Source organism: Bos indicus, chromosome 11 (assembly GCF_029378745.1).
Source record: "Bos indicus isolate NIAB-ARS_2022 breed Sahiwal x Tharparkar chromosome 11, NIAB-ARS_B.indTharparkar_mat_pri_1.0, whole genome shotgun sequence".
NCBI lineage: Eukaryota > Metazoa > Chordata > Mammalia > Artiodactyla > Bovidae > Bos > Bos indicus.
The window spans coordinates 15,445,703-15,459,687 of record NC_091770.1 but is presented as its reverse complement, the minus strand read 5'-3'; the positions used below and the strand labels follow the sequence as shown (position 1 = coordinate 15,459,687).

At 42.4% G+C, this 13,985-nt stretch overlaps 1 protein-coding gene across 5 annotated transcripts in view; it reads right to left on the bottom strand.

Annotated features, from left to right (window-relative positions):
* The window catches only part of LTBP1 (latent transforming growth factor beta binding protein 1), a 456,275-nt gene that overhangs the window by 399,141 nt on the left and 43,149 nt on the right, over positions 1 to 13,985 (bottom strand). For all 5 annotated transcript variants that reach the window (XM_070798479.1, XM_070798478.1, XM_070798481.1 and 2 more), the window contains exon 3: positions 6,096 to 6,393. In XM_070798479.1, the coding sequence (XP_070654580.1) occupies positions 6,096 to 6,393 (298 nt within the window). The remainder of the gene's footprint in view (positions 1 to 6,095; positions 6,394 to 13,985) is intronic.

Sequence of the window (13,985 nt, the reverse complement as noted above, 5' to 3'; positions counted from 1 at the left end):
TTCTCCCACAGTCCCAAGCCTAGATAATACCCGATTCTCGTTTTCTTTGCCTCCCACCAGTGATTAGGTGGCCTGGTGGCTCAGACTGTAAAGACAGTAAAGAATGCCTGCAATTGGAAGACCTGGGATTGATCCGTGGATCAGGAAGATCCCCTGAAGAAGTAAAGGGCTACCGACTCCAGTATTCTCGCCTGGAGAATCCCATGGACAGAGGGGTGGCAAAGAGTCAGACACGGCTGAGTGACTAACACTAACACAAAAGGTCTTTAAGGATAACTCCTGGGATTTCCCTGGTAGTTCAGTGGCTAAGACTGTCCACTGCCCATGCAGGGGGCCCGGGTTCAGTCCCTGGTTGGGGAACCAGACCACACATGCCACAGCTAAAGATCCTACATGCCGCAGTGAAGACTGGAGATCCCACACAGCGAAACTAAGACCTAGCACAGTCAAATAAATAAAAAAAAATTTTAAGTAGTTCCTGAGCTCACATCCTTCCTCTACATTACCAGCGCTACTTCATCTGTTACAGAGTCACCCTCCAATTACCAATTACCACTAGTTCTAATCCATTTTATGTGCTATAACCAGATTAATCTCCTGAGGCAGAAGAAAAATCCTAGCAGTCTTCCTACTTGTATCTTTCTCATTTTAGTTACTTTTTATTATAGAAAACTTCAAAAATGCATTAAAAAAGGATTGCATAATAATTGTGTGCCTATCATCTAGCTTCAATAATTATCCCCTCAAGACTTGTTACCTCTATACCTCAACCCACTGGGTCAATCAAAGCTCAGAAATCATATAATTTCATCTGTAAATAGTATTATTTCCCTTCCTTAAATAATGACAAGGTCATCAACCCAGCCCTCCAAATCAACAATCACTCTTTTATAGCATCAAATTTCCAGTCAATGTCAGCATTTTCATTATTGTCCTGTACGTCATCATCATTATCTTTTTCTTTAATTTGCAGCTTGTTTGCATCAAGAGAAACATAATCTAAATATTGTGATTGGTTAATCTGCTTCTTAACCCTCTTTTAAGCTATTTAAGTTTCCCCTTCATTACTTTTTCTATTTTGTTTTGTGTCTTTTCAGAATTGTTTTATTGAAATTGTAGTCTTTAACTTGGTTTTTAACCAACCTTTAACAACTTTCATTACCACTAGTCTTCATTTATATCAAGTTTCAATCAAATGATACCCTAAATGTGGTCATTTTAAAATACATTCACGAATTCTTTGCTATTTCTTTCTTCAAGCAATGCAGCTTATTAACTGCAGTTCCTTTGAGAGTGGACTCAACTGACTCATTTCTAATGAGTAGAATAAGGTGGAGGTGAAGGTGTGTCATACAGGACTACAACGGCCCTGTGGCTTGGGGTTCACTTGCTCAGGAAGAAGCCAGTGGCCATGTTGTGAGGATGGCAGCTCTGTGGAGAGTCCATGTAGAAAGGAAAAGAAGTCTCTTGCCAACAACCATGGCAATGAGTCACCTTGGCAGTGGGTTCTCCAACCCCAGGCGAGCCACCCCTGCTGACTGCAACCTCACAAGAGACCCTGAGCTAGAGCTTCCAGCAAGCACCTCCTGGATTCCTGACCCACAGACTGTCAGACAACAAATTATCATTTAAGGCTGCCACATTTGTGGGGACCTATTACACATCAGTAGACAACTAATACACCAATCTTTCTGGTGTCACATCATTGTTTTTCCTAGAAATGCTCTTCTCCAGTTCTTTGTGTCCAAATTTAACATCTTTTCAATGTCCTCCATGCTCCAAAATCTGTAAATGATTATTCCTTCCTTCAATTTCCTAAAGAACTTTGTATCTGGTTCTAAGTCAAGCTGTCTAAAACCAATGTGGCCAAAGGTTAAACAAATTCATCTAACCCTCACCTGCCTAAAATGTGTAGTTTCAACATTACAGTTTTACTGAAGTCCCCATTCCTCGAATAGGCCAGGCATATAACATCTCTGGGGAGAAGGCAATGGCACCCCACTCCAGTACTCTTGCCTGGAAAATCCCATGGACGGAGGGCCTGGTAGGCTGCAGTCCATGGTGTCGCTAGGAGTCGGACACGACTGAGACACTTCACTTTCACTTTTCACTTTCATGCATTGGAGAAGGAAATGGCAACCCACTCCAGTGTTCTTGCCTGGAGAATCCCAAAGACGGGGGAGCCTGGTGGGCTGCCATCTCTGGGGTCGCACAGAGTTGGACACGACTGAAGTGACTTAGCAGCAGCTGCAGCAGCAGCAGCAGCATACCCCCTCTGGAGCTTCTGCCCCAGCCCCACACATCTCCATGATTCACACCCCACCTCCTCCTCACTTAAATATCACCTCAAGAGAACCTTCTCTGACAGCCCATTTAAAGCCACCAGAGCCCTCCCTCCTCCCCATCTCACACCCACCCCGCACTCCCTGCCCGTCTTTGCACTTTTATTTTCTCCACACCACCAACCACAATCTAAGATATGTTTTAAATGCAGCACTCATTATCTCCCTGCTTCCAGACTATAGGCTCCAGGAAGGAAGATACTGTGTTTAGCTGTTCAGTGCTACACCCTGAGCCCCTGGAACAATGCACAGTACATACCATGTGGTCAGTAAAAACCTGAGTAAACGATCAAGACTGCAGCATCTCACATGCCACATTAGGGATGTAACACTAACCACATTTTGATATTTTAGGTGTCTTTATGTCTATAAGAATTTTTTTTGGCCACACCTCTCAGTATGGTCCTCTCAGGAATCTTAGCTCCTGGACCAGGGATTGAATCTGTGTCCCCTGCAGTAGAAGCACAGAGTCTTGACTACTGAGCTGCCCGGGAAATCCCTGTCTACAAGCATTTTAGGGAGCTTAATTAATTTCCTCCTTCACTAGATAAAAACAAAACCAAAGCCTGAAACACCGTAAAGTAGGCAATCGAACGAAAAGATGCTTAAGAATGGTTACATTTCTCAAAAGTAGCCAAAGTGATCCTGTCACATATGCCTCCTTGGCAGTTTACATTTCAGGTGATCATGCTGCTGCTGCTAAGTCGCTTCAGTCGTGTCCGACTCTGTGCGACCCCATAGACGGCAGCCCACCAGGCTCCCCCGCCCCTGGGATTCTCCAGGCAAGAACACTGGAGTGGGTTGCCATTTCCTTCTCCAATGCATGAAAGGGAAAAGTGAAAGTGAAGTCGCTCAGTCGTGTCCGACGCTCAGCGACCCCATGGACTGCAGCCTTCCAGGCTCCTCCGTCATGGGATTTTCCAGGCAAGAGTATTGGAGTGGGCTGCCATTATTCATGCATGAGTCAACCACGCCACTCCCTTGGTACCTCTCTCAAGTGATAACATCTGTCATTTCAAAATCTCCTTAAGAATAGAACTGGGTCTTATACATCTTAATATTCCCTGCCAGATAACAGGGCAACTTAATACTCCCTGCCCAGATAACAGAGCAACTGACAAAGGTTTATTATGAAAGCATCAGAATTGTTAGCATCTTGGGCCATCTCTTCTCCTCACCCAAAAGGACACAGTAGTAGGCACACCCATAAACACACGCCTGTAACAGTATTATCATGAAAAAAGCATCTTCATTCAGCAGATGAAGTCTCTAAAGTATATTATCTAATGACTTCTTTTTTCCCAAAGCCAAATTAGAGCTGAAACCTTAGCCTCCTCTTTGACTCACAACATTCTCGTCTAAATTACACTGCTGCTACCATAAAAAGAAAGAGTGAGGAGGAGGGAAAGGTTGCTTCTTTATCTGACATCTGACATATGATTCTCAGTAATAATCCACATATACACATCATAGAGGGTCACATTCTAACAGGGGATGGTGATATTCAAGATGAATGATGCTGCTTGTAAATGACTTCACAGTTTATACTAGAAAAAAAAATAATTGCAATGCACAGGAATCTGACTCCTGATTGCCAAGGCATACTTCAACACAGAATTGTTCTTTGTTTTTAAGATACAGGGCAATGCTGGAAGAGGGCTGTCTGGCTATGATATAATCAAAGTTTTATTTCATTTCAAAGATGCATAGTTGCATTTGTGTTCTGACACACAAAAAAAGGGCTACTATCCTTTGGAGAAGGGGCCAGCAAACTACACTTCAAGGGTCAAAGCTGGCCCACAGTCTGTTTCTATATGGCCAAAAAGCTAAGAATGATTTTTATACTTTTTAATGACTGAGACAAATAAAACAGTATTATTGGGTGCCATGAAATTTATATGAAACTCAAATTTCAACATCCATCAATAAAGCTTTATTGGAACACACACACACTCATCCACTTACACATTGTCTCTGGCTGCTTTTGTGAGGAATTGAGAAACTGTCACAGAAACCACATGTCCCACAGAGCTCCAAATAGTTACTATGCAGCCCTTTACAGAGAACGTTTGCCTCTGCTTTCGGGTGTGGATGCTGGAGCCTGGCTGCCTCCATTTAAGCCTAATATATATTCTCCTTGCTGCTGCTCAGCTGCTTCTGCTGTGTCCCACTCTTTGGGATGCTGTGGACTGTAGCCCACCAGGCTCCTCTGCCCATGGGGTTCTCCAGGCAAGAATACTGGAATGGGTTGCCATGCCCTCCTCCAGCGGATCTTTCTGACCCAGGGATCAAACCCGAGTCTCCTGTATCTCCTGCATTGCAGCCGGATTCTTTACCACTGAGCCACCACGGAGGTCCATATATTCTCTTTATTCAGCCTCTATCTTAACACTTACATTCACTTATTAACTGTGTAAGCTTGAACACATTGTTTAACCACTCTGCACCTCAGTTTCCTCATATGTAAAATGGGGTTAATAAAGGCGCCCACCTGCTAGGGTGTCACTGTGAGTTTTAAATGAATAAAACATACAAAGCATGTGAAACAGGACCTGGCAAGCAGGAAGCGGTTTTTAAGCACGGGCTACAACTACCATTCCTTCTTGCTGAGGGTGACAGGATGTATTTTCAGATGAAATGGTAGCAAAGCAGTTAGATTCCAGGGCAACATCCCAAATCTCTTCATCAAGGTAGAACTGAAGTAGGAGGCAAGAAGGAATGAGAGGGGAGAAAAATAAAACCAGAAACAAGAGAAATGAGGAGGGAATAAGAGAAAGGAAAAAGTTATCAGGACCTCACTCAGCAAGGACAGTAGGTGGCCTATTCACAGGGGAAGTATAAATTAGGGTAATTTCATCTGTAGTAACAGATTAAATCACTTCTGTGGGCTGACGGGATACTAATCACCAGGTGGAAGCTATCTCAGGGGCTGGGGAGGGAAGCATTCAAAATTCTAAGCAAGTGACTTACAGATGAACTGCTGGGTCATTTTTAAGTTGAGCACTTCCTGTATTTTACATTCCTAGACAAATGACAAGTGATAGCTATAGTAAATTCTGCATCTTGTTATCCACATAGAGTAGCTAATTAAAAGGAAACAATTTGTGTAAGGACCCTGTCTTTACAGAGTTCTCATTTTGTTCAGAACAGCACTGACTTCCTAATGCTAAAAAAAAAAAAAAGTTCCTATAAATAAAACACAAGCTCATTCACCAAAAATGGACCTGCATAGCAACTGGGAGGTAAACAGGGTGTTTACTAGAAGATACACTTCACTTGCTACCGGGGTAGAATAATTCTCTTTCCCAAGATGCACTTTCATTTGAATCCCTTCTCCGTGCAAAGCTGAGTTCCTACCTTTTCCATGTACCTATAAAATTGCACTCACCGCTTCTCTTTTTGCATTATGACTTCAGAAGCTTTAAAGCACCCCCCGCCTCAAAAAAATAAAGAATTTTTTTAACTCCACCATAATCAAACAACTATATTATTCCCTTCCACCCTTGATCCCCTTAATCCTCACCACTTCTTTGCTTAATGCTTATGGTAAATCTTCCCTGCAGAGGCTAAACATACATATCAACTATTTTAAAGAGACTTGATGTGTAAACATAAAATGCAAAATCTGAAGGAAAGACATTATTATCCAAGTGATTTCTGCAAATTGTGCTGGAAAAGAAGAGTGATTTAAAGCAACGCATCCAAGAGAACATCAAGATGCTCCCGAGCTGCAGGTAAGTTCAAAACACTCACTGAGAATGGATCTGCTGGGAGAGTCCCACTGAAGGCTTCGGCTTGAGGGTCAAGGTCATCTGGGCCACGGGACTGACTCTTGGTAGCGCGTCCGCCTTCTTAGATGAAGTGCGCTTTGCGGCTTGCTCAGGAGGGACCCAGGAGGAAGCGGCCGCAGTACTCTGCCCTCCAAAGACTGGGGACGAGGTGTCCTGGGCAGCTGTCGTCTCACAGGCTTTGCCCTTGGTCCCTGGTTTACACACACAGAGCTGAGGTCGGAGACACATCCCTCCATTCTGACACGGCGGAACACAGCTTGCTGTGGAAAGATAACAGAAGACACACTTTGAAGGAGAGTGGTTCAGACTTCACTAATTCTTCCAGGTGCTTACCACGAGCACTGGGCTGTTCCTCAATGAAATAAGATGCTGATGATGTTGCTAATGATGATGATAATAGCGAATATTTATTCATGGTTTCCTATGTGCCAGGCACTGTTCTAATAGATATTGACAAATTTAACTCCCACCCCCAGCAACTGATTTAAGGAGATGTTTTATTTTGCCCATTTTACTGATGAAAAACAGGCACGGGGTTATAAAATTTGCCAAAAGTCCCACAGTCATTAGTAAATAAAAGAGCTTGGATATGAATTCAAGTGAACTGGCTCCAAAGTCATCTTTCTTGACCACTTTACTATAGCTGCTGCTCAGAAATGCATCAGAAATACAGGGGGGGAAAAGAAAGTACTCTGTCCTTTTTTAAGTCGTGTTCCGTGGCTTCAGTTTAAACTTTAGGTATCCAAATAAGTCTTGGCAAAAAAAACAGAAGCCCGGTCCCAAACCCAAACCCCCCAAGAGGGTAATGACCTTCATCTTGCATTAAGCTATCAAAGCTTGGAGTGACTGTTTAGAAATTTAGTCAACCTACTTTTTTTTTTTTTGAGAGAAAAAGCAAAGGTAAAAAGATTGAAAGTCATCTAATATACACTTTCATACATGCATTACATATTTTAAAAGCCAATATACCCTTAATATTATAACAAAAGGCAATCAAAAAGAAACCACCTGTTTATCTCTTATTAGCTAGGGTGCATTTACTTCGGGTTTGGGGTTTGTTTTTTTTTTTTTTAATATGGACCATTTTTAAAGTCCTTATTTAATTTGTTACAATATTGTGGCTGTTCTATGTTTTTGATTTTGGGCCATGAAGCATGTGGAATCATAGCTCCCTGATCAGGGATCAAACCTACACCCCCTGCATTGGATGGCAAAGTCTTACCACTGGACTGCCATGGAAGTCCCATGAATGCATGTACTTTGAATCATCAGACTTGTGGCCAAGCAGAGTTTTAAAGTTAGCAGGGCTATGGGTCACGGGCAAGGTGAATGGATTTTATCACAAGCAAGGTCCCCTGGGAGTTTAGATGTTATATGTCATAAAATTTATGACTTAAATTTTATTAACATCATAGGCCTACAGACATGATTCCTTCAGACCCTTCTTTATTTGTACCATTTATTTACACCAGCCTTTTGGTATCAGTCCTCTTTGACTTAAACTCTCTGTCCTGAGGCAGATCATAATACTAAACCTCCCATACAATTCAACCCAGGATTCAGTCTACAAGCAATTACAAAATAGATGAAGAATACACACCAGAGGAGGCTCAAACATGGAGCAACCAATGACCGAGACCTAAAAACCCTGAAACCTCCTATAAAAGAGAAAAGATACTTTTCCTATTTCCCTATAATTCCTATTAGTTATAGCAAATAATGATAAGAAATAACTGTCAAGTGTCAGAATACCAGGCCAACAAATTTTCTAAGAGTTGAGAAAGATTCTTAAAAAAGGAAAGAAAAATGCAGCCAGCTCCCGAGGTCACCCTGGGGTGAGTTACTTGAGCTTGGCCTCTGCACCTACACAAGTCTCAGTGCAGGAGGAGGGCAGTAGCTGCTTTTCTAAAATGGTCCCCAAGGGCTCGTTCCATATTAGGCTTCTAGAAGTCAAAGTCAAAAAGCTATGCACTTCGAGAGTTCGGGAGTCTAATTTATCCGCGCCTTCCTGGCCAACATGATCATCGGGTCCCTCCTCAGCCATGCTTATTTATGGAACGTCTCAGGAATGGAAATGGGCTCCACCCAGAGACAGCAGAAGTGGTCACAAGCGGAAGAGGACGGGGCTTTCAAGGCTGAGCCTCTGCCAGAGATCACCCCCCACCCCCAGGCACTTTCATGTACACATTCTCTTCATGCTTTCAATTAGAAACATGTCTCGGTTTAACATCTGAGAATGATTTCCGCTTCTCCCTCCCAAGGTGTATTGCAAACGTCTCCTAATCTCTCAGGAAGGCTGCACAGAGTGGCTGACAAAAGCTGGCACCTAGGTGGAAGCCAAGCACAGAAATCTCCCCCAAAACACCTACAATAGCCAACAAGGGGCTGTCTGGAGGATGAGTTAGAAGTATAAAGGGTAGCCTTGTTTGTTGTTTTTTTTAACTCTTCAAATTTTGCATATGGAAGGATGAGGGGAGCAGGGAAAAAATAATGAAAGAAAAAAAAAAAACAACTTTAAACTTACACCAAAAAAGGACACTTTATATAATAGTAGTTATATATATATACACATACACAATACTATCCTTTCACAGTAAGGATAGTATATATACAATACTATCCTTCACAGTAAGTTTTAAGAGACAATAAGGAGACTGATTAGACGATTTTCTCTTCTACCCTCCCCATTTGGGCTTCAGCAGTAGCCTCCTGGAGCAGATAGGTAGGGCTGGCTTGCACTGCGGGGGTCGGGGGGTGGGGGAAGCAGAGCGGGTAAGGGAACAGATTCCCCAGTGGCCAAGACAAGCCCCTCCCCGACCTGAAAAGCAAAACTGACATCCTGCAGCCACACTTGAGCAAGCCATTTTCCCACCACATTTGGGCTTCATGCAATAGTGGCTCCCACGTGTCACTTCTCAATGTGTGACGCCTGGACAAGCCGCAGCATCACCTGGAAACATTTTAGAAATGCATATTTGGCCGGCCCCTGGCCTGCTGAATCCCAAACCAGAACCCAGCCATCTGCCTGCCTGCCTGCCGGGTAATGCACAAACCAGCGGCCTTCCACCAACACCTTTTTTGAGAATTTACATTTTTGTCACTGCAAGTTTGTGTTTTTGCACTACAGTGGCTTACTGAATTCTTACCCTCATAGCTGTGTCTGTTTTATGTCACCCTTCTGTTTTTAATGCAAAAAATTAAAAAAATTTTCCATGTGACTAAATTCTCAAGATAATTATCAGTCCCTTTCAAAAATGTATACATTTGTCACTACTTCATGGTCAGTGTAAAAATTTGTAGGCATTTATGAGAAAACTGTTATTTTTTTAAATTCAAGGATGGTTGACTTACAGTGTTACATCAGTTTCAGGTGTTAGCACAGACAGTATGTTTACAGATTACACTCCAATGTATCCTTGTTGCTTCTCTATTTCATACACACTAGTTTGTATCGGAGAAGGCAATGGCACCCCACTCCAGTACTCTTGCCTGGAAAATCCCATGGATGGAGGAGCCTGGTGGGCTGCAGTCCATGGGGTCACGAAGAGTTGGACACAACTGAGCGACTTCACTTTCACTTTTCCCTTTCATGCATTGGAGGAGGAAATGGCAACCCACTCCAGTGTTCTTGCCTGGAGAATCCCAGGGATGGGGGAGCCTGGTGGGCTGCCGTCTATGGAGTCGCACAGAGTCGGACACAACTGAAGCGACTTAAGCAGTAGCAGCAATTTGTATCTGCTAAACGCATACCCCTAATTTGTCCCTCCCTCCTCTCTCCCCTCTGGTAGTCGCTAGTTCTCTGTGACGTTATTTCCGGAGAAAACTGTTATTCTAACTGAGGTATTGCACTATGTGGAGTATTTTAAATCTTACAGAAGTTCTTTAAAAATGTTATCCATCAGTCATCCTGCATTTGCCCAGCCCAGCTGTGGCTCCACACAATAAGCGAACACTATGGAGATCTTATCAGCGGGTGTGGCAGTGGTTCTCAGGCTCTGCAGCACAGCAGAATCACCCGGGGAGCTCAAAACCCAGGTGTGACTCCAGGCTGATCGAATCCCAATCTCTGGGGAAAGGGGCTCACTGGTCACTTCCGTTTTTCGGTTTTTTAACTCCCTAGGTGATGGCAACGTGCAGCCAAACTGGAGAACCGTCGGTGAGGGAATAAAATCCTACCAGACTTGCTGATCATCTTCCCAAAATGTCGCTCTTTGAATTTTTTCTCCTTCATTTAAAAATTTTCAACATATTCTAGCTGCCCAGGAGATACACTGAAGGCCTCATCTGGACCCCATCAACCCCCGCCCCTGGTCCACCCCTGCAAAAGCTCACCTTTCCTGCCTCTGTACATAGGGTGCCCTGTCCTGAAATATGGGCCAGCCCCTCAAGCGCTTATTCACCTGAAACGTCCTGCTTCTCTGTGAAGTCCTTTCCAAATGCCCACTCACCCCGACCTCCTGAGCCATTTTCATCATTCACTTCACATCTCACCTGTACAGTCACATATATTAATCATCTTTTAACAAAGCTCTTTTATTTCCCAACTAGAATATCATCTATGAGGTCAGATAATTGGCTAAGACAGAACTTTTTGTACCCAAGGACGGAAGCCTGAACCTCATCTTGGTTGACTGACCGATGTCAAAGTAGATCCACCTCTTTCCAAGAATGCTGGGACTTCAGGACATCTATAAAAGGAAGATAATAAGTGGGTTCATAATAACATCTACAACCCTGGATGTGGTTTACCAGTTATTCAGTCAGTCTCCAAGCTTTCAAAGTGAAAGTGAAGTCGTGTCCGACTCTTTGCGACCCCATAGACTGTAGCCTACCAGGCTCCTGTGTTCATGGGATTTTCCAGGCAATAGTACTGGAGTGGATTGCCATTTCTTTCTCCAGGGGATCTTCCCAATCCAGGGTTCGAACCCGGGTCTCCTGCATTGTAGACAGACGCTTTACCATCTGAGCCACCAGGGAAGTCCAATCTTTCAAAGATATTTTTAAATCACAATTAATATCTAAGTATACTTTGCTCACATATATGGCTTGCAGTGGCATTTAGCAATATGTATATTAAACAATTACAGAAGCTCAGATTCAACGCATTCTAGAAAAACTCTGAACGGGAGGAACCCTCTGAAACTGGTCATGAACTCACAAGAGAAGAACATCACAAAGGGCTGATAGGAGCTGTGATAAGGTACTAAACCTCCAGTTCAAAAGTGCATTAAGAGAATTAGCCTAAGACATTCAGGTGCAGTAGGAAAAAAGCTTCTGAAAGCTTTTTTTGTGAAAAGGAATTAGAAGTGGGGGAAGCCCACAATTTATTAAGTAGATAATCCAATAAAAGGACTTCTGCTCAAGATAAGCACAGTGAATTAACCTCTACCACATCTCCCATTCCAAACACAGAACAATCATTTTTAAAGACTTTTTTTTTAGATTAAAGAAACAGACTTCCACAGCTGGGCATGATGGAATAACTGTTACCAAACAAGCCTTTTTGCCATGACAGCTAGAAAACTGGATGAAAGATATAAGACAACTGTTGTCAGATACCAGACAACTGGCAAGAGAAGACTGAATCCTAAGAGAAGGGGATCAAGAGGGGAGCGCTAGGATCACCGTAACCACCTTGCAGGAGGCACTCGGTCGACCACTATGCAGCAAGGATCACCACGCACAGTGTGATAAAGGCCGAGTGGCTGGGATCTCCAGGCAGAGTCTTGGACAAGAGAGATCTGCAGAGAGTCCTGGAGTCTTCACCTGATTCTGAGCTGTACAGGCATAGAGTGCAACCACCCAGGATCTGTACGCTGCAGATTCCCAGTCCTGGCCTACCAGAGTCAGGACATTCAGTACAGACCCCAGAATCAACTCCCGTTAAAAGTAAAACCTCTATACCAAAATCAGACAGGAATTGTACACAGACACAAAGAATCAAAACAAAAATGAAAACTCACACACAAATCACAGTTAAGAACATATAGATGCACAATTCCTTAAAAAAAAATTAGTAAATCTAATACATTATTTCCAAACCAAATTAATTCAAGAAATATAAGGATGATTTTAATGTCAGCCACTCTTTCCACAGAATTCCCCACGTTAAAAATTAAATGAGAACTTGTCTCAGTGAACGCAAAAATTTTCCAATGAAATTCATCACTTATTCATAATAACAAACAAAAACTGGTAAGACAACTAGGAATACAAAAGGATTTCATTGTTCTGGTAAACAGTACCTACAGCAAATCCCGCATACTAAAGAGGATACCAAAACCTACAGCAAATATTATGTGCAAACTGTAGAAACATTCCTATTAAAGCTGGAAACAAGTCTAAATGCCCACAACAGCCTCTATAATTGATGTTATATTGTAAGTCCCATGGCAAAACAAGGAAAAAGAATAAAAGGTCTAAAATGAAGAAACAATGTGACATTATTTCAGTTTATCTAAGTGGTTATGTACATAATCAAGAAATTCTACAAACTATAATAGCAGATAAGACTGTGGTACTTGTTCAAAGAGAGAAAAACAGATCAATGAAATTTAACAGAAAGCTTAGAAACAGACTCAAATATAAATGGAGGCTTGAAACATGACAGAGGAGATATAACAACCCTGTAAAAAAATGGACGAAATAAACCGTGTTGAAAAAGAAAGAGCCACACATCTAAAAGAACCAAAACTAGATCCCTACCCAACACAGGAGTGTGCATTCTGGTGTGTTCCAAGGCCTTCAGTTGCATTCAACTCTGTGCGACCCCATGGACTGTAGCCCGCCAGGCCCTTCTGTCCATTGGATTCTCCAGGCAAGAATACTGGAGTAGGTTGCCATGCCCTCTTCCAGGAGATCTTCCCGACCCAGGGATCAAACCCGAAGTTCTTCTGTCTCCTGCATTGGCAGGCGGGTTCCTTACCGCTAGCGCCACCTGGGAAGCCCATGCATTCTAGATCTATAAAACTTAAGAGAAAACGTGACAGAATATCTTCATGATTTGGGGTAAAGAGGAATTTCTCAAATGTGAAAACAGTAAGTAAAAATCGAAAGGGATTGATGAGCTTGACTGTATTAAAACTTAAAAGACACCATACAAAACTGAAGCACAAATGACAAAAAGAAGACCCTCGCAATATATTTAACAAACGACTAATAATCAGATATAGCAAGAATTCCTAAAAATAGATAGGAAAAACAAAGTAAAAAATGGACAAAGGATGTGAGCTGGCTATTCACAGATGGTGAAATGTAAAATACATGTGAAAAGATACACGACCTCTCCAGTTATCAGACAACTGCAGATCAAAACAACACTGAGATGCAATTCCACACTCACGAGACTGGCAGTAAGTCTGTTAGCACCAAGTGTTAGCAAAGATACGGGAAATGGAAACTCATATACTGTTCACGGAGGCGTATGAGATACTCAGCTCTGTGAGAAGCAGTATGGCAACGTTCAGTAAGGTTATGATGTGCACACCCTAACACCTAGCAATTTCCCTTCTAGACTGTCACGGACTCAAGCGGACATATACACCAACTATAGTAGGAAAATAGTGACACGGACAGATGAACTGATAAACTGTGGTATATTCATGTATGGAACTGTTTACAGCAGTTAAAATCACGATCTAGATCTATATGCCAAGCAATATGAATGAACCTTGTGAAAATATGTTGACCGAAGAAAGTAATTATAAAATGCTACTCTGTAGTACTATTCTTTACATGATACTATACTACTGTCCATGTAATTTTTAAAGACATAAATCACTACTCCTTGTTTTTAAGGATATATATGAAATCAACAAAAGCATTAAAATATGTATTGGATTCCCACTAAATT